This window comes from Salvelinus namaycush, chromosome 34 (assembly GCF_016432855.1).
Source record: "Salvelinus namaycush isolate Seneca chromosome 34, SaNama_1.0, whole genome shotgun sequence".
Lineage (NCBI taxonomy): Eukaryota > Metazoa > Chordata > Actinopteri > Salmoniformes > Salmonidae > Salvelinus > Salvelinus namaycush.
This window is the reverse complement of record NC_052340.1, coordinates 8562394-8583309: the sequence shown is the minus strand read 5'-3', so window position 1 is coordinate 8583309 and position 20916 is coordinate 8562394. Positions and strand designations below refer to the sequence as shown.

The following is a 20916-nucleotide window of genomic DNA, read 5'->3' as shown; positions in this document are numbered from 1 at the left end:
GTAGACCATTCTTGATACACATGGGAAACTGTTGAGCATGAAAAACCCAGCACCACTGCAGTTTTTGACACAAACCGGTGCGCCTGGCACCTACTACCATACTCCACATCAAAGGCACTTAAATATTTTGTCTTGCCCATTCATCCTCTGAACGGCACACATACACAATGCATGTCTCAAAAATCCTTCTTTAACCTGTCTTCTGCCCTTCAGCTACACTGATTTAAGTTGATTTAACAAGTGACATCAATAAGGGATCATAGCTTTCACCTGGATTCATCTGGTTAGTCTGTCATAATGTTATTTACACTCAGTGGCCTACTTTTCCCAAAACATCATTTTCAAATCCCTGTTTTGTGTTGTAATATTAGGCCTAAATGAATATCATCAGTGGTGGAAAAAGTACCCAATTGTCATACTTGAGTAAAAGTTAAGATACCTTAATAGAAAATGACTCAAGTAGCAGTGAAAGTCACACAGTAAAATACTACTTGAGTAAAAGTCTAAGTATTTGGTTTTAAACTTACTTAAGTATCAAAAGTAAATGTAATTGCAAAAATATACATTAGTATCAAAAGTAAAAGTATAAATCATTTCAAAATGCTTATATTAAGCAAACCAGACAGTACACTTTTCTTGTTTTTATTTTATTTACGGATAGCCAGGGGCACACTCAAACACTCAGACATAATTTACAAATGAAGCATTTGTGTTTCGTGAGTCCGCCAGATCAGAGGCAGTAGGGTAGACCAGGGATGGTCTCTTGATAAGTGTGTGAATTTGACAATTTTTCTGTCATGCTAAGCATTCAAAATGTAACAAGTACTTTTGGGTGTCAGGGAAAATGTATGGAGTAAAAAGTACATTATTTTCTTTAGGAATGTTGTGAAGTAGAAGTAAAAGTAGTCAAAAATATAAATATTAAACTACAGATACCCCCCCAAAACGACTTAAGTAATAGTTTAAAGTATTTTTACTTAAGTACTTTACACCACTGAATATTATGTGCCATAACATGCATGCTCCACAATCACACTATTTCCAAGGCTTACATTAGTTATTAGTGCATAGGCATACATCCTAATGCAGTATCATGTGCTCATGTACAATTATATTCAAGTCTAGTCTAGGCTGGTATTGTAACCATCATCACGTGTCGCTATTGTGTCTACTCGATTTTATGCCGCGTTCAAGTGCTAGTCGTAACAAGGAAACTCGGACATTTCGACTTGCTAACTGGTTGAACGCAGCACGTGAATAACTACACGTCGAACATTTCCGAGTTTGCGACTTGCTCTAACTGGTTGTAGTTATGCATGATACTGCATTTGTTCCGACTAGAACGTGAACGCGGCATACCTCAAGAGTGGGCTACAGTGATGATGCGATGCTGCGTAGGCTACGTGTGAGTGGGATGCAAGTAGCTTGCCGCCGACATTCTGGTTGCTGGTTGCACGCACGGTAGGCTACTGCGGTAAGGATGCGTCTGCTGACTGGCTCGAATAAGATGAGCAAAGAGACTCACAGAAAAATATGATTGTATTTTTAAAACAGCCTTTTGACTTCGATGCAGGTATAGGGGACCTTTTCCACCTTTAAATGTATGTATAGTAGCCTAAATAAACCCTCGTCGGTCGATGCTCATTGAGTCGTGTTCGTGGGAGACGCATAAAATGATCCTACAGAGAGACGCGAGTCAAATACGACAATTATGAAATGAAGGTTAACGTCAAGCAGACAACATCCAACCGCAATTAGATGTCTGGCAACGTCTAGCTCGGAGAATCTGAGTATGAAATGGTAAGAGAAGCAAGCAAGGACGATGATGACAATATTGAACTGTGGTTGCTATTTAACAGCGTCATTTAAAATCGAAAAATATTGTGACTGTTTTGGGTACCCTGTTGATGATTTTATTGTCTGAATAGGCACCTTCCCTATTAAATATTCATACTGGTAGGCTTTGAAACAATTTATGCATGTGGAATGACCGTTTGCGCAGCATAGTCTATTACAACTGTTACGTGCATCACCCATATAGCCTACTATACCCTATTTTCCATGGCCTATATGAATTACATTTTTTGTTTGGTCAAGAACCTCCACTTCATAATATATCATGATAATGTCCACTATAACTATACATCTTACATGAACACATAAAACACGAACAAATAAACATTTGATTGAGCCCCAAAACACCAATCAAAGTGGGTAGTTAAGATTGTGCGAGAGAATCGATACATGGTTCTCACACAATGCCAGCCATTCAATCTCTCTTGTGGGCTCTAGCAGATATTGATTTGTAGCCTTATTTGATTATGAGAGTCTTTGTACAGTAACATCCTTTCCAAAATGAAATGAGGTATTGTATCATGTTTTCAATGATATATCTGATCAATGTTTGTTTCTCCTCTAGGTTGTTTAGGTAGACTGAATTGGTTTACATGCCTGACACCCGTTGATAGAAATACTCTGATGCTGCGTATCTGGATGGAGAACACTGTTGACAGCACTGTCACAGAATATTACTCGGAAATACACTCCGCGTCATTACTTTGAGTGTCTATTCTTCATGTGTTGAAGCCTCCTTGTTAAGCTACATACAAGTTTGAAGATTGCACATTAGCTACTATTTTTTGATACTATCTTAATCATCTGACGGCTGCAACAATGATCCAGCAGAACAATAACAACAACTACCCATGCCTGGAGATGTCTGGCTCCCCCAGGGAGGTGCTGCAGAAGTGCCAAAAAAGCAATCTTCCCTTCACCAGACACTTGGAGCTTGGGGACATGCCCTTAGTAAAGGGCCTTCGGGCCTGGGCTGCGTGCTCCAAGAACCGCAGGAGGGCAGCACCTCCCCCCAGGTCCCAAGGAACGTGCCCCAGGCCTGCAGATGTCTACCCAGTGGGACAGTGGGGCAGGCTGGGTTATGGTCTGGGGCAACCGCTGGACTCCAACTATGCCTCCAACCCCAGACAGACAGGCCTGGGGGCACTGGTGACTGTGGCCACATTGAAGGCCTCTGAGGGAGGTGGTCAGACTCAGACAAGTTGTCTGTTCCTCAAGACGGAGGGTGGACGGTGCCTCTACTCTACAGGCAGCCCAAAGCCCTGCACTCAAGGTCTGGTCCCTCAGTCCCCCTCCACGCTGGTGGGCAGCTGGCTGAGGGATAAAGTGGGAGGGGTCAGGGACTCCTCCACGGTGGGGAAAATGGGGGTGCGGGATATGGAAGGGGCCTTGGGGTCATACCAGGTCAAATCGAGGTCAGCCCAGAGGTGGAGAACATCCTGCAAGCCTGTGGTTTCCATCCAGGGGAGAACACTCCGGAACAGGGAGAATGCTGGCGAGCATACCCTGGAAGGGAGCCAGGAAAGCAGGGACAAAGGGGAGTTTCCCAAAGCTGGTCAGGACACTCCGAGTGGAAAACAAGACCGAGGGAGTACTAGAAGCCCCAAATGCAGTCACGCTCAGACCAAGACCTGCACCCAGTGTCACGGGCGGAGAGGAGGGCAGGGGAGCAGCGGGGGTCAGAGGGAAGCTGCCTCTGTATTTGAGCAGGATCAGTCGAGCTGCGGTGTGGAGGGGATTAAGGAGAAGGAGGAGGGGAAAGTACAGGATGGCACTGGTCTCACCCGGTCAAAGCCCTGTGACTCCTGCCTGCCTCCAGACAATGCTGACCCAGAAAACTGCAGCAGTGACGTCGGGGACCGGGGAAAGCCAGACAGCGCACACACACAGGAGGGGCTGCATCCTGAAACTTCTCTCAACAAGGAGCACTTCCAGGACAAACTATGGGATAAAGACATCCATACTGGAGGCAACGATGTGGCCAGTGGTATCATGAGACATGTGGAAGACTTTGATGGCATGGTGGGTGCTGTGATTGGGTTTGTGGATCATATCAAGTCCGCAGAGTGTGATTCAGAGAGGCTAAGGGGGACCGGGGAGATAGCTGAGGGGGAGCTGCCCAACAGGTGGATCGATGTTCAAACCTCAGAGAGCCACTGCTGCTCTGAGAGAAGCTGCCTCAAAGACTGCTCCACTCAACCACCCAGACCAGTAGAGGGCAGCATTTATACTGCTACCGATGAGACTGGCTATGGTCAGATAAATCAGGAAACTAAGTCAGATAAATACAATAAGCTTTGTGAGAAATGTCAGCCAGAAGAAAAAGATCCTGTGGCAGTGGATAAAGAAGGTTTACAGGAATCTGTACATGGCCTCTGTGAGGAAGAGGAGATAGAGGGGGAGGAGGGAATCCAGTCAACAGTACCAGAAATTAGGGAGCTCTGTGGGGAGCATGGAGAGATACTGCCCGAGGTCAGGAGCACAGATGATGAGGCCACGCTAGTAAGGGGAGACATCATATCCCAGAGAACTGAGCGAGGGCCTCACTGGGCAACGGAGGAACATGAGTCCGAGGAGACATGTAGGATGGAAGCGAGGTGTTTTTCAGATTTACCAGCTAACCTAACTGAAGAGGCCGTAGTAGGGTGGAGGAAGGCAGGGACTAGGCAGTTTAATTCCCTTTTACAAGGCTCTGCTGTTGCTGGCCCTGCTATCTCTGTCACACACTCGCCACCTAATCCGGCCTCCTCAAGAGCCATGGCAACAGGCCTCCCTGCTCCGAATGGGGGGCAGACAGACGCTGGAGGTGGGGCTCTGGTGCCTCTGCTACGGAGCCCAGGGGAGCAGGAGTGGAAGAGGGGCACGGACGAGAGCAAGGTGGCCTCCAACAGGGGGTTCCTGGATGGGGGGCCAGAGGGGGAGGATGACTTTGGGCTTTTCATGCAGGCAGAGGAGCAGCCGCCCTGGGACGACAGCTTCACTGCATCACCCCTAGTGCCTTCTGGGAAAAGTGAGAGTGTTGGTAAGTCCCCAGCCTACGGCACCTCAGAAATGTGACAGGAGCTCTTTTTAAAGACATCCAGACACTACACACACATAACAGAAACTTCTTATGACTATCACATCCTCCAGTTAGATTATGCAAATGTGACAGAGGCAGCAGTAACGCAAAACATGAAAAGGTTTTTGAAAACCACAAAGACAAGAGCTCTGATGTGAACAGTAGCGGTAACTCTCTTTGTTGTGGTTTGCACCATGCAGCAGCCAGGGCATGTAGACACGTTGTTCCCAATGCCCGAGTGGCGCAGCGGTCTAAGGCACTGCGTCTCAGTGCTAGAGGCGTCACTACAGACCCTGGTTTGATTCCAGGCTGTGTCACAACCGGCCGTGATTTGGAGTCACTTAGGGCGGCGCATAATTGGCCCAGCGCCGTCCGGGTTTGGCTGGGGTAGGCCGCCATTGTAAATAAGAATTTGTTCTTAACTGACTTGCCGAGTTAAATCAAATAAATAATCAGTTAGTCTGGTCTGACCTGGATTCTTGAGGGCCCTCCTCTCTCAAACTCATGTGAAGGTAGTGCTAGTGCTCTCTGCTTTGGGATGTAAGGCGTGTTAGCCTCAGGACATGGGGTTCCATGTTTAAAGAGACAGAGACCTAGGCAGGCAGCTCCTCCGTGATTGGGAGAGACCATGCAGGGTGACAGCCCATCCATCCCAACGTTCCATCCCCATGTAACCTCAAACATCATGCAAAGACAAAACTCCCAATCATTAGTGTCTAATGGTAATAACAAAGGTCTAATCATTGTTGTTGTCATGATTATGTCAGTTAAAGCAATGGCACTTGCAGTGACTTTTAACCAAGTGTATAAATCAAAGTTTCAAAAATAGTTGTCAGATTATAGAAGGTAAAAAAACAGGTCAACTACCAAAAAAAAACAACTTTATTTGTTGCCCATTCAGGCCATTTGAATGAGGACAGTATGCAAAATATCTGTCTATTTGGAGCATACACCAGGTCCCTGCACTTTAAGGTCGACTCAGTGCATGGAATACAGATCATATAGAACCAATAGAATCTAGCTAGTGTCTAATGATTCATTTCTGATGCCTTCTTAATGTTTCCATGCTGCACTTGAAAACCATTCTATTACCAATGAGTCTACCCATTGGACCTCAGGTTGGACAGACAGCTCATTCCAACAATCAGAGGATGCCTGGACAGCCTTCCCAAAGGATACAGTGGGAGAAGGGCAAGACACAAGAGAACAGTGGTGGCCCACAAATGCTGTGGAGGAGACAAGGGGCAGATTCTCTGCCACGCAAAATGTGGTAGGCCTTTAAATCTTTCCATCTTTCCTCAGAAGTGACTACAAAAGACAAGGAGTCAATTTATTGCATATTCCTGTATCTCCAGGAGGACATGGTCCATGGGACTGACTGGAAATGATAGACATACACATTTGTTCTTCATTTTTCATTATTTCCATCTTTCAGAACAAAGTGTTTGTGGAGGCCTTCCCGTCACTGTCTACTGCCCTGTATGATCGTGATGCTGTTCCCACACTCAGCCAGCTCCTCAGAGGCGTCTTGGATCATGAAAGCTCTGCAGAGGATCATGGGTAAGTGGGTCAAGAAACCATAATGATATTTTATTAAAATCCAGCTCAGGGACTGATTTGGAAGTTTGATCCTGTATTAGCAGAAAATCCTACTTATATTTCCTTTCAGCTCGGATTTTAAATCAGTTAGAAGCATAATCTAGACAGTTTTATAATTCATGAAATTGGAACGATAAGGAACGTTCTGACATAGTTGTTATATATTGCCATCTAGTGGAAGAAATGATGACCTTCAAGATAGCGCCAGAGATTGCATGAAATGTCACCACCACTGAACAATTACCCTGCTGTTTGAACCCATGATAAGCTGCATATTAGGCAATATTTCACGCACTGAATCAGTATTGCTTTAGTGATAGATTCACCGTTTCACAATTATTTAATAGGCTGTGGTGTTATTCATAACTGTGGTGCGTACTTCTGCCATTAATTTACTTTACGTATCTGTGTTTGTCTTGTAGCTTACTCGATGGGTTCCATGACTTGAATAAGATGTTTGGCTTGAAATATAAGAGGGCAAATGCGGTTTCCCGCGAACGTCTTCTACAGTCGCTGCATTTGCGCCAGTGTAACACGGTGAGTATTTACATCTGTAATGCTAGTGTAATGGGCTGTTAAAAGTAATAACAGGCCTACTCTGTTTCATATTATGAGGCTGAAATGATACAGCCTTATCTTATGTTAGTATAACAATTTTAACATAAGGCTCTATCACCATGACAAATGCTACAGCATGTTAAACCAAACTGAAGTGCCTATAATTATAGAATGTATAATGGGTCACGCATCATAGTATGACATAGTCATTTGACTGTTCTCTGCACTGGCACTCAGATAACAACTGACTACAGTTCATGTAAATTGATGTAAAGTTTATGTCAATTTAGAAGAGTTATCATTTATTCACCTCTGTAGGAAAATATGACTGGGCACCGAGCAGCCAACTACAGTCCCTCTCTTGGCCTCCCCTCGTCCAGTCAGCATGCACAGGCCTGTGGGAAGAGACGTTTATCGTATGTCAACAAGAACATCATGGAATAACCAAAATGTCCACTTTCCCTGACCTTCAACAACACATTTAGCCTTTTCTATGCCTGTCCATGCCAAACCACTAATGGGACACAGTCTTCATCTCCATGGGGAGAAATAACTAAACATTTCACAAGATTCGGGAACTCAGAGGATGCTCTCCTTGGGCCGACTGGACCACCTGACTATATGGTGACCCTTAATAATGCCCTGTTTTGCTTTACCTTCGCTGGAGTTAGATCACCGATGCATACCTGTGACAAATTTGATAAAATTAAGCACTAATTGTAATTTTTGTCTCACAGATATTTTTAAAATACATGCAAATGTTAACATTCTTATAAATCTTATTCTTATGGACTATAGGAAATGTTAAAGTAATTGGTGTTTGCCCGGAGAAGTGGATGGCTATACCCCTACCCCCCCTTTGTTCACTCCCACCCTCTTTCTCACACACACACTGACATGGACACAAACAACAAACACACACTATCCTCTCCCGTCACGTGATCTGGCTCAAACGTGCCTGTGACAACTCTGGAGCAGAATATACTGTAGGTTTAGCAAACATTGGAGCTCACATGGATCACAGCTCCTTTTCTTATTACCATAGTAAATAATGACCATGTTTTCTGAAATGATTACCTTTAAATTGGGGTGTTTCTGGCTGTCAGAATACAGTTGTTTTGTGCTGGCAAAGAGAAAACGTGTTATTTTACCAGTACACGTTTGTTTTAGATCACAAAAAGCAGTCAAGTCATATTTAGATTCTATTTGTTTCTCTCTTGATTGTTGTTTGTGGGTAACCCAGGGCAACTCAGTAGGCCTACAGAAAATGTAGTGAATGTTTGTCATTTGTACATAATATGTATTCCTCAAGAAAAATACAGATTTCCCGAGTTGTTCAAATTGATAAAAATAGATAGTCAACTTGTTAATTCATGTAATAAAATGATACGTTGATTGCTGTTTTCCATCCTCAAAGCTTTTGCTCATGTTATGATATACTGTATAGTTTTTGAAGTACCTAAACAGTCATCTTATTTGGGTGTTTGATGCAATACTCACTATAAACCAAAACAGCAAACAACAAAAGAAAGGGGAGAAAATAATACTCTACAGGCTACACATGTCAGTCAATTAGAATGGCCTACGGCGTTTCAAAACATTTTCATGGGTCAAAAGGCAACCACACTGGCAAATCAACACTTACAAGTGACATACTTTGAATTAGCACACAATCAGCTGTAACCACTGGCAAGACTGTGCAAAGCCTTCAAGTCATTACCTAAGACTGCTAATGTGGAAAACTGACAGAGCAATGCTATTCTCAGTTCATTACCCACTCTAACCTTGTGGCCAAGAATGCCCCCTACCAGAATGGCAAATTTGTAACGTCTCCCATGTATGATGATGACAGGTAAAGGGCCCAAAAGGAGGTCATGTACAAGATTTTGGTCTGTGGCCACGGCCGGATTACCGATCAGTCACGCAGGACAGGTGACCTGGGGCCCATGACCTCCAGGAAATTTGCTTTAAAACTGCACAATTTTCTCTCAGCTTCATGGCAAAATGTGAAGAATAGCATGAGATGAGCTGTAAAACAGCACATTCTTCTCTTTCCCATGGCACAAAATGTAGAAAAACAGGAAATTAGCTTTAAAACTGCAAAATTACCTCTCAGCCTCATGATAAAATGTAAAATAGCATTATAAAACTGCTATTTTGTTCTCTGCACAATGGCAAAATGTGTTGAAATGCAGGAAGTTAGCTGTTTTCCTTTTTGTTTTTAAGTAGGTGCCCCGGGGCCCCAAATGCGGTAATCTGGGGCTGTCAGTAGTGCTGAATTGGTTAATAGGAAGTTGCTGAGTCAGAGGATCTATTTTCACCAGATATTGTGGTATTGACTGTGTTTAAGTGAAAATATGCAAGTGGCCTTAGATGACCTTTTGGCAAGCTATCAAATAAAGTCAACAGTTTGTTTGCCTAATGTGCACTGTGCACATTGCCCTGGTATAGTTCAGTGCATGGTTGGCAAGAAGAAAAACATATCCTGGTGTTGCTATTTTCTTCAGCTGCAGCATGTGATACGATGGCTCCCCTAATCACATGTATTAGTTTTACGTAAAAGCTCAAGGCGAAGCAATCTCTGTCTGCAATAACAACTATATGAAGCCATTATGGACATATGAAACTAGGAGAGTGAGGCAGTATACTCTAGTTCCTTTTTGGCCCACCCCATAGCTCTTCACTTTAGTCTGCAGATCCAGATCTGAGACTGACTGGATCATTTAGTCTATAGTTTCACCTAGGGATTGTTTGAGCCTTTTCCCTATATTTTCCTTATCCAGTCTTGTAAACACCACAGAGAAAAGGGTAATGAAGGGGGCAGAAAAGGAAATGTGTTGTAGCTCACCTAACTGTTTCCTAACAGCTCTTGGACTATTCTCTGGGGCTTATATTCAGGTGATTGAAACGTTCACATTATTGCAGATAGAAATAGAACGTAAAGGACTAAGGACATGCTGTTATCATGAGGAACAGTAGGGTGCAGTGTATTCTCAACATGTTTATTTGCAGAGTTCTAGGCGTTTGAACACATCCTTGTCAAAATTGTAACAGTGGGTTAGAGGACTGCCGACACGTACAACTTGAGCGGACGGAGGCAGGGAAGTAGGCTACAAAGTCACAGTTTGGCGGATGACATTGAAAGCAGAGAAATGTCTTCGTGGTACAAATCTTGGATACTGCTTACAGGTTTTATACTGTTCTATGTTGCTTATCTGTTGTTTGGAGCGTTCGTTTTCTCCACCATCGAACGGCCGGTGGAGGACAAACTAAAAAGAGACATACAAGTCCTGAAGGAAGAGTTTCTCAACCAAAGTTGCGTCAATGCAACATCACTTGAAAACTTTTTGGAGAGAGTTTTACAAGCCAATAAGTATGGGGTTTCTATCCTTCCGAATTCTTCTGCGAGTTCTAATTGGGACTTGGCTTCCTCTTTGTTCTTCGCCAACACTTTAGTAACGACAGTCGGTAAGTAAATAGCCTATAACGTTAACGTCACTTGTCTTTGTTAGGCCTACATTGTTTTCGTTTTGTTTCGGCTGGTCCGTGTAAGACAAATCCATGTAGACATTTCTAAACAATTTAATTGCTAATATTGCAAGATACTCAAGGAAACACTGATTGGTTACAAATTACAGTTGTAGCTGGGCATTTTTTTGTATTCAGTGACCAAAACATGCCAGCATCAATGGGCCATGTGATTTTTCAGGTAACTGCCCCAGTATCAGTGCTTCAAAGTCGTTAAAGCAGGGATGGGCAACTGGTGGTCCTCCTTTTGAAAGCCCTCAGATCCATTTCCACTGACTAAGTCAGGGTCTCAATTTACCGTTGCAATCTAGATTAGTAGACTGACATGGTGCAATTTCGAAATCAGGAGTTTTACACTTGTTATGTCAATCACTGATAGTCAGTCAATTAGCCCATGTCAGCTAACATTTTTTAGATTCCTAACTTAGTTTAGCGGCCAGCTATCTAATATTGTTATCATGGTTGAATTACCTGGCGAGCTCCCCCATTGATTTTCTAAATTAGACTCACTCAGATATCATTAAAAACTGCAAAAATGTCGCTTCACGCAATGACTAAATGTGTATAATTGCAGGAAATTAACTCTAAAATTAAAAAATATGTGGGTGAGCAGACCCACGAGCAACTGCAGCCTCTCATTATGAGTTCAGATTTAAGTGCCTTTGAACTGGGTATGGTAGTAGGTGCTAGGCACACCGGTTTGTGTCAAGAACTGCAACGCTGCTGGGGTTTTCACGCTCAAGTTTCCTGTGTATCAAGAATGGAATGGTCCACCACCCAAAGGACATCCAGCCAATTTGACACAACTGTGGGAAGCATTGGAGTCAACATTGGCCAGCATCCCTGTGAAACACTTTTGACACCTTGTAGAGTCCATTCCTGACAGATTGAGGCTGTTCTGAGGGCAAGGAGGGTGGGGTGCAACTCAATATTAGGAAGGTGTGCCTAATGCTTGATATACTCTGTGTGTGTGTGTGTGTGTGTGTGTGTGTGTGTGTGTGTGTGTGTGTGTAGTGAAAACAGTAGTGGTCATAGAACGGAACCTTGAGGAACACAAACTTACCATTGATTTGCCAGTGGACAAACCATCCAGAGACAAACTTATGTCATTCCAACAGATAAGATCTCAACCAGGCAAGAACCTGTCCATGTAGACCAATTAGGGTTTCAAATCTTTCCAAAATAATGTGGTGATCGATGGTGTTGAAAGCGGCATAAAGGTCTAGGTGCACAAGGACAGACGCAGAGCCTTCTAATGGTCTGATGCCATTAGAAGGTAATTTACCACCTTCACGAGAGCAGTTTCAGAACTATAATGGTGTCTAAAACCAGACTGGATGGTTTCGTAGTAATTATGTCTTCAGGAAGGCAGTTAGTTGCTGAGCAACAGATTTTTCTAAACATTTTTAGAGGAATGAGAGATTTGATATAGTCAGATTTCTTTATTTTTTTAAAAATATATTTTTGGGGTTAAAGGTTTGGCTTTTTCAGGGGAGGCATTATTACTTCCACTTTTAGTGAGCTTGGTATACATCTGGAGGCTAGGGAGCCGTTTATTATGTTCAACATAGGAGGGCCAAGCACAGGAAGTAGCTCTTTCAGTAGTTTAGTTGGAATAAGGTTTAGAGGCCATGACTATTTTTGTGAATGTGTCAAAATGACACAGAATTAAATTGATCCGAGGTCCTGGCTGTTCTGTGCAGACTCGGGATAACTGAGTTTTGGAGAAATACGCAAATACAAAGAGGAGTCTAATTTGTTTTCTAATGATCAGGATGTTTTCCTCTAAGAAGTTCATGAATTCATCACTGCTGAAGTGAAGGCAATCCTCACTTGGGGAAGGAATGCTGCTTTTTAGTTAGCTTTTCAACAGTATCAAAAATAGGGTGATCGAGCAGCAGTGAGGGATTTTCGATATTGCACGGTACTTTCCTAGCTAGTTGGAAGACTTCCAATTTGGTGGAGCGCCATTTCCTTTCCAATTTTTGTAAACTTGGTTTACGGCTCGTATTTTCTGTATCCCAGGGAGCTAGTTTCTTGTGACAATTTAGTTTGTTTTTAACGGTGTGACTGCGTCTAGGGGATTATGCAAGGCTAAATTTAAATCCTCGGTTAGTTGGTTAACCCTTTAGAACCCATAGCGGTCGTCAACTGCCTTTAAAAAATATATATATACTATAGCGGCTGCGAACGGCCTTGTTTTTCTAACAATATCTGCATCCATATCGCAGAATTAACTTCCTAACAACCTGTTGTCTTATTTGCGTGGCTGTTGTCATCAACCAGAAACAGGTTATGCTGTCATTTTGACCTTTTAACAGAAAAAAAATCACTTATTTCCTCAAAATGACGGTGCCAATGCGTCCACGACTTTTCACTGTATAAGAGCCTGTATCTATGTTGGTTGGTGATACGGATTCCGACCCGTGATGTTGAAAGAAATGAGAAAACAGCAGATATGTTGGATGCTGAGAAATTTGAGGCATAGCGCTCAGATTAGCAAATCCTGTCATGTGCTCACCTGTTCCAATCAAGTGATCATCATCAGAGGAGCTGGAATGATTACTCTCTGTCTCATAGTTGCAGTGTTTAGCTGTATATAGTCAGCTAACTATCTGGTTATTTTGTCTTGTTTTTACAGATGTATTTCATATGGCCCAAGCTGCTTGCTATAGGTAGCTAGCTAGTCTGTCAGGCAAGGAACGTTGTGTGGCTGTAAATTTGGGCTTCGCTTGTGAAGCGTCAACCTCAGCTGTCACTTTTACTAGCTATCCATACATACAGCTAACTAGCTACCGAAATGGAGATTATAGTAATTTGTGTTAATCTGTTGGATTTAGGTCATGGTTTGCCACGTTCGCAAGGTAAAGCTATACATAGCCAGCTAACAAGTTGCTTGTTTTGTCCTGTTTCTACCAATGCAATTCATTTGGAAACTGCTCCAGCTAACATTTGGCAAACTCTGTAGTTTGTCTGTCAGGCAAGAAAACAATAGTTGTATGGACCATTGTGCTTGACTCGCGACACTGTCATGTGATCGTCTCACTCCTTCCCTACAAAGACAACCAGCTAACTTTGTTTGCCCATCAAAATAGATGAGGAATTATTCTAAACCTGTCTGGCTAAATTGCACAGTGTCATCTTTAATATTTTACTTTCAACATCCTAAATAAACAGTAGTTGATGTGTTGAATCTGTAAACTGTTGTGCCACTTTGTAAGAAGTCAATCTATGAAATGTAATCTCACCATGAGTCTTGAAGTGTGTGTACCCTATCTAGCCTTTATGGTTATAATCTGACCCATCTATGAACATATTCATGAATATATTTTTGTGTACTTTATCCTGTCTGATTTCTCCATCCGTCTGACATATAGTGCATTCGGAAAGTATTCAGACCCCTTGACTTTTTCCACATTTTGTTAGGTTACGTTACTGCCTTATTATAAAATTGATAAAATTGTTTTTTCCCCGTCATCAATCCACACACAATACCCCATAATGACAGAGCAAAAACAGGTGTAGATTTTTTTTCAAATGTATAAAAAATTAAATGTCACATTTACATAAGTATTCAGACCCTTTACTCAGTACTTTGTTGAAGCACCTTTTGGCAGCAATTACAGCCTAGAGTCATGACGCTACAAGCTTGGCACACTTGTATTTGGGGAGTTTCTCCCATTCTTCTCTGCAGATCCCCCTCAAGCGCTGTCAGGTCAGATCAAATCACATTTTATTGGTCACATACACATGGTTAGCAGATGTTATTGCGAGTGTAGCGAAATGCTTATGCTTCTAGATCCGACAGTGCAGCAGTATCTAACAGGTAATATCTAACAATTCCACAACAAAACCTAATACACACAATCTAGTAAAGGAATGGGATGAGAATAAATAAGTATAAAATATATGGATGAGCAGTGACAGGGCGGCTAAGATGCAATAGATAGCAAAGAATAGATAGTGAAGGATACAGGATATACATATGAGATGAGTAATGTGAGATATGTAAACATTCTTAAAGTGGCATTATTAAAGTGACTTGTGTTCCATTTATTAAAGTGGCTAATGATATCAAGTCTGTAGGTAGGCAGCAGCCTCTCTGTGTTAGTGGTGGCTGTTTAACAATCTGATGGCCTTGAGATAGAAGCTGTTTTTCAATCTCTCTCTGTCCCAGTTTTGATGCACCTGTACTGAGCTCGCCTTCTGGATTGAAGCGGGGTGAACAGGTAGTGGCTTGGGTTGTTATTGTCCTTGATGATCTTTTTTGCCTTTTTTGCCTGTGACATCGGGTGTTGTAGGTGTCCTGGAGGGCAGGTAGTTTGCCCCCGGTGATGCGATGTGCAGACCGCACCACTCTCTGGAGAGCCCTGCGGTTGTGGGAGGTGCAGTTGCCGTACCAGGCGGTGATGCAGCCCGACAGGATGCTCTCAATTGTGCACCTGTAAAAGTTAGTGAGGGTTTTCGGTGACAAGCCAACATTTTTCAGCCTCCTGAGGTTGAAGAGGCAGTGTTGCGCATTCTTCACCACACTGTCTGTGTGCGTGGACCATTTCAGTTTGTCAGTGATGTGTACACCGAGGAACTTAAAACCTTCTCCACTGCTGTCGATGTGGATAGGGGTTTCCTGAAGTCCACGACGTTGGATGGGGAGCGTCGCTGCAAAGCTATTTTCAGATCTTTCCAGATATGTTAGATTGGGTTCAAGTCCGGGCTCGGTCTGTGCCACTCCAGGACATTCAGAAACTTGTCCCGAAGCCACTCCTGCGTTGTCTTGGCTGTGTGCTTAGGGTTATTGTAATGTAACAAAATGTGGAAAAAGTAAAGGGGTCTGAATACTTTCCGAATGCACTGTCTGTCCTTGGTTGCAACACTCACTGCTGAGTTCCAAACTGCCTCTGGAAGCAACATCAGCACAAGAACTGTTGGTCGGGAGCTTCATGTAATGGGTTTCCATGGCCGAGCAGCCGCACGCAAGCCTAAGATCATGATGCGCAATATCAAGCCTCGGCTGGAGTGGTGTAAAGCTCGCCGCCATTGGACTCTGGAGCAGTGGAAATGCATTCTCTGTGTGTGATGAATAACTATTGTGTGTGATGAATAACTCTTCACAATCTGGCAGTCTGACGGACAACTCTGGGTTTGGCGGACGCCAGGAGAACTAATAAGGACACCTAATGGTAGATGGGTAAAAAAGTTATGAATCACACTTTGGATGGTGTATCAATACACCCAGTCACTACTAAGATAAGGGCACCCTACCTAACTCAGTTGCCGGAGAGGAAGGAAACCGCTCAGGGATTTCACCATGAGGCCAATGGTGTTTTTAAAACAGAGTTTAATGACTGTAATAGGAGATAACTAAGGATGGGTCAACAACATTGTAGTTACTCTTCAATACTAACCTAATTAAGAGTGAAAGAAGGACGCCTTTACAGAATAAAAATATTGTAAAACATGCATCCTGTTTGCAGTAAGGCACTTAAGTAATACTGCAAAAAATGTGGCAAAGTAATGAACTTTTTGCCCTGAATACGAAGCGTTATGTTTTGGGCAAATCCAACACATCACTTATACTACTATTCAAACATGGTGGTGGCTGCATCATGTTATGGGTATGCTTGTCATCTGCAAGAACGAGGGAGTTTTTTTTAAATAAAAAGAAACGGAATAGCTAAGCACAGGCAAAATCTTAGAGGAAAACCTGGTTCGGTCACCTTTCAGCAGGACGATAATCTAAAACACAAGTCAAAATATACACTGGAGTTGCTTACCAAGATGACATTGAATGTTCCTGAGTGGCCTAGTTACAGTGGATTGTTTTGACTTTCATTTTGTTCAATGATAACTGACTTGTTCCCATCATAGCTTTAATTTTCTAGATGGTGAGATCACTTACCTCTCTGGCAACAGCATGCTATCTGCTATTGTACTGTTTGCTTGTATGGGATCCTAATAATTTCTTAGCTCTATAAACTTGCGCTCTGTCTCACTCTTTTTCTCTCCACCCTCCCCAGGATATGGGCACACTACGCCCCTGTCGGACACGGGCAAAGCCTTCTCCATCTTCTACGCCCTGCTGGGAGTGCCCTTCACCATGCTGGTGCTCACCGCCTGCGTCCAGAGGCTCATGCACCTGGTGACCTACGGACCCATCAGCATGTTCCGCCAGAAGATCGGCCTGGACCCTCTCGCCGCCACTGCCGTCCACTTCGCCATCCTGCTGCTGGTGGTGGTGCTGGGCTTCTTTGTGGTACCCGCTGTGGTGTTCAGCTACATCGAGGACACCTGGTCCTTCCTGGACGCCATATACTTCTGCTTCATCACGCTGTGTACCATCGGCCTGGGCGACTACGTGCCCGGCGAGAAGCCCGGACAGAATTTCAGGTCGCTGTATAAGATCTCTGTGATGGGTGAGTCATGAACTAGTCTGAGTGTGTTTCTAGTCTGAGTGCGTTTGATAACAGGGCAAGGCACCCTGACATGGCTCATGACACAGCTCAGACTAATGTCATATACATTCCGTGATAGTCATTACCCATTCAACTTAAATATTGGTGTTCATGATTTCGAGTTAGAATTGTTTTTCCCCTTTTTTGAATAGAAAACCAGGAAATAAGTGTGAACAGGGACAGTTTGCATCAATGTTTTAAACAGAGGGATGTGCATAGGAATAAGTGGACTTGACAATTTTGACCGTGTGCAGACACTTGAGTGAAGTGGGTGACGCTCGGCCCCAACACCACCTCACATTAGAGAAGCCAGAATGTGACATCTTGTCCAGCACTGAGATCGCTAGGCCCTCTGGTGGAATATGGTGTTGTGTCTCTGTGAAACCGCAGGAACTTTCACACCTCGGTTGTGAGAACTGGCGCTTCCTGAGTGCTCCTCCTCCTCTCAAGTAGTGCACTCTGGTCAGAAGGATCTATAACGTCCAAGGAAGCAATTTGAAGAACTAGTAAATGCTGTTTTGTTTTAGTTTTTAAATGTGCTTATGTAAGATATGTTTGCAATACTCGTAATTTGAAGATGACAGGACACCTCTGCTCTTCATTGTGCTCAATGTCCTGAGACAACATTTGTGGGCCAAATGTCAGAAGATATTAGTCAGAATGCAGAGACTGCATGAGTCTCCCGATGAAAGAAAATGGATGCATTCCTTATCCCTGTATTGACCCTAGACATGTAATTCTGATACTGCAAATATGCAGTACGGTTTATCGTTTTGAGTATATTTGTACTGTACATTTGTATAAGTCTGAGGAGGCACCCTTGTGGTTTTCAGGAGGAAACTAAAGTGTCGCTCCACTGCCCCCTCCATGTATCTCACAATGTCTGTGATTTGGTTGGTATACTGGATGGGTGAATTTGAATTTGGCTTCTTGTTTTGGGAAGAGTGTAATGTCTGGTGAAATTGCTCTCATCTCAAGGGCATGTTGCAGTAGGGAGTCAAGGATACCACACCATCTACCCAACTTGTACTTGGAGGGATTTCATATTGTCACATGACATTTGTCAGAGTTATGGTATAATTGAATTACTGGAATTACCCTTTTTATCCTCTCAAAATAACCTCGCTGTTTAGAGCCTAGTGGTATTTGTTGTACTCTGTGGCATTGTCTAAATACCTTGTTTTAGGGCCTGTTTTGGTTGATCATGTCACATGACCTGGATTTTAACTTTTATTTAAAGCTTGTTCATCACACTTTACCCTTAAAAAAATATATATATGTCATATGGTCCAGCACCATTCTCAGACAATTGCAAAAACTACTGGGAAATTAGGTTGTTTTGCTCATATCGGAATATACTTTTCCTGTCAAAAAATACACCCACAACATGGCATGACAGAATTTAAGTCACAAGGGAGGTGTAAGTCTACTCTGCTTAATGAGCTGCACTGAAACAACTGTTGAAACAAATGAACCATGATATGGCATATAAGCATAACTGTATGGTGAGGAAGCCTGTTGAATAGCTGGTCTTCTTGTCCAGCAGGAATACACCTCGAGCACACCAGTGTGGTGAGTTTGCGCTTTGTTAGACAAGTGACTGTGTCCATGTATAATGCTTCTTCCCACAGCGTCTACTTGCTGATGTTGTACTCTCTGTCCTTTGCAGTGTACCTGTTTGTAGGGCTGATGATGATGTACCTGGTCCTGCGTGCCTTCCACCGGATGGCCGACCTGCATGGCCTGACTTCTTTCTTCCAGCTCCCCCACTGTGACGAGGATATAGAGGAGGACAGGGAGCCCATCATCGAGGCCGGCCATGAGGACCAGCATGAGGTGGAGGCCTCGGCCAAGCCCCTGGATCCGGCCTCCCAGACCTCCTATAACACCATCAACCGATAAGGACTCACTCCACTGGCCCGTTCTCCTTTACATCAGTCAGGTCAAACAGCTAAACAACAGTCACTGTTTTACAGCAACACAGGGAGGAGTTTAAAACCTGACACTATATAGGCACCAAAGACCATCTTTACCACTGTGAGGCAACTCATGGGTCAGGTCAGACCTTCCTGCTACGACAGCTCAACTAAACCAAAGAGAAACAAGAACTCTACAGATGCACCAGTGTACCCAGTTGACACTTGGCGAGGGTTGTGCGTCAAGGTGGGAGAAGGTTGTTATTCCATAACCTGCAGAGAACACTTCTGGTCGGGACTGATTCTGATTATTTATCACTTTTTTTGTTTCAGACCAAAAAATATTTAAGTATCATATACTGACATTTTCTTGTGGATGTATTTTCATGTACCCTTTTGTGGTTTTAGGTCAGGGTTGATCAAGGAAGGTCATACAGAAATATCTGATATTTCAAAACTAAACAAACTCGTTATAGTGGCCATCTTTTGAAGGAGTTTGTTGCCCCTCCCTTGTAACTATGAAAAAGCCATTGCTTGAGACTTTGTCTTGAGTCATATGATGGAGCACATTCCCAGGACTAGCGTGGGCCTTCCCGGCTTTGTTTTTGCATGTGGTGTGACATGGTCATGTGTTTTAAAAAAAGATAAGGATATCATCTGAAGGATAACAAATTTAGGGAACAAAAGGATTGAAAATAAAAACCAAGTATCTGTGTTCTGATGTGTAGTTGTCATTTGTTCAATGTTAGGAAGTGTCAGTGTGACAGATTGTTCAGGATTAGCATGTATGAAGTTTGTCATTTGCTACTACGTACATTGACAATGTAATATCTGCCAATAATGTAATGGTTGCTAATGTAATAACTTCTGCATTTGTTATAAATGCTGATAATAAATTGCTAAAAGTTTGTGCATAATGTAATAATTATTACATTGTGTTGATTATTACAAAATGAAGTGGGTCACTTTTTATGAATGTAATAATTTTAACCAATGTAATAACACAATTACTAAACTAAATTCACTCTTGTTTGTTCATGCATATCAAGTGTCATGCTTCAGTAATAGTGGACAACGCACCACATTCCTGAATCCTTTTTTGATATTACTAAGGGAACGTAATTGTCCAGTTCATTAAACCTGTGGACTAATGTTGGAGGGCCCAAACTCATGTTTCCCAGCAGACACAAATGGGAAGATCGTGGCATTTTAATTAATTTGGGACTGTTATCTGTAATATCTACACATGACCTGAACATACAGGGCATTCGGAAAGTATTCAGACCCCTTCCCTTTTCCTCATGAATCTACACACAATACCCCTTAATGACAAAGCGAAAACAGGTTTAGAAATTTGTGCAAATTTATTCAAATAAAAAAACATACCTTATTTCGCCCAGGTGCATCCTGTTTCCATTGATCACCCTTGATGTTTCTACAACTTGATTGGAGTCCACCTGTGGTGAATTCAATTGATTGGATATGATTTGGAAAGGCACACACCTGTCTATATAAGGTCCCACAGTTGACAGTGCATGTCAAAGCAAAAACCAAGCCATGAGATCGAAGGAATTGTCCGTAGAGCTCTGAGACAGGCTTGTGTCGGTACAGATCTTGTGAAGGGTACCAAAAAATGTCTGCAGCATTGAAGGTCCCCAAGAACACAGTGGCCTCCATCATTCTAAAATGGAAGAAGTTTGAAACCACCAAGACTTCCTAGAGCTGGCTGCCTGGCCAAACTGAGCAATTGGGTGAGAAGGGCCTTGGTCAGGGAGGTGACCAAGAACCCAATGGTCACTCTGACAGAGCTCCAGACTTCCTTGATGGCGATGGGAGAACCTTCCAGAAGGACAACCATCTCTGCAGCACTCCACCAATCAGGCCTTTATGGTAGTGGCCAGATAAAAGCCACTGCACAGAAAAAGGCACATGACAGCCCGCTTGGAGT

At 43.0% G+C, this 20916-nt stretch overlaps 2 protein-coding genes across 2 annotated transcripts; both read left to right on the top strand.

The window, feature by feature from the left end:
* The first annotated feature begins 2428 nt into the window (after positions 1 to 2428).
* LOC120029133 lies at positions 2429 to 8475 on the top strand. The gene is made up of 5 exons (XM_038974439.1): positions 2429 to 4876; positions 6034 to 6185; positions 6351 to 6475; positions 6937 to 7051; positions 7391 to 8475. Exons 1-5 carry the CDS (start codon positions 2674 to 2676, stop codon positions 7514 to 7516), a joined length of 2721 nt encoding a protein of 906 aa, XP_038830367.1. The 5' UTR covers positions 2429 to 2673; the 3' UTR covers positions 7517 to 8475.
* A 1562-nt stretch (positions 8476 to 10037) lies between these two features.
* Positions 10038 to 19683, top strand: LOC120028855 (potassium channel subfamily K member 6-like). The gene is made up of 3 exons (XM_038974104.1): positions 10038 to 10540; positions 16618 to 17013; positions 18722 to 19683. Exons 1-3 carry the CDS (start codon positions 10225 to 10227, stop codon positions 18952 to 18954), a joined length of 945 nt encoding a protein of 314 aa, XP_038830032.1. The 5' UTR covers positions 10038 to 10224; the 3' UTR covers positions 18955 to 19683.
* Positions 19684 to 20916: the final 1233 nt, after the last annotated feature.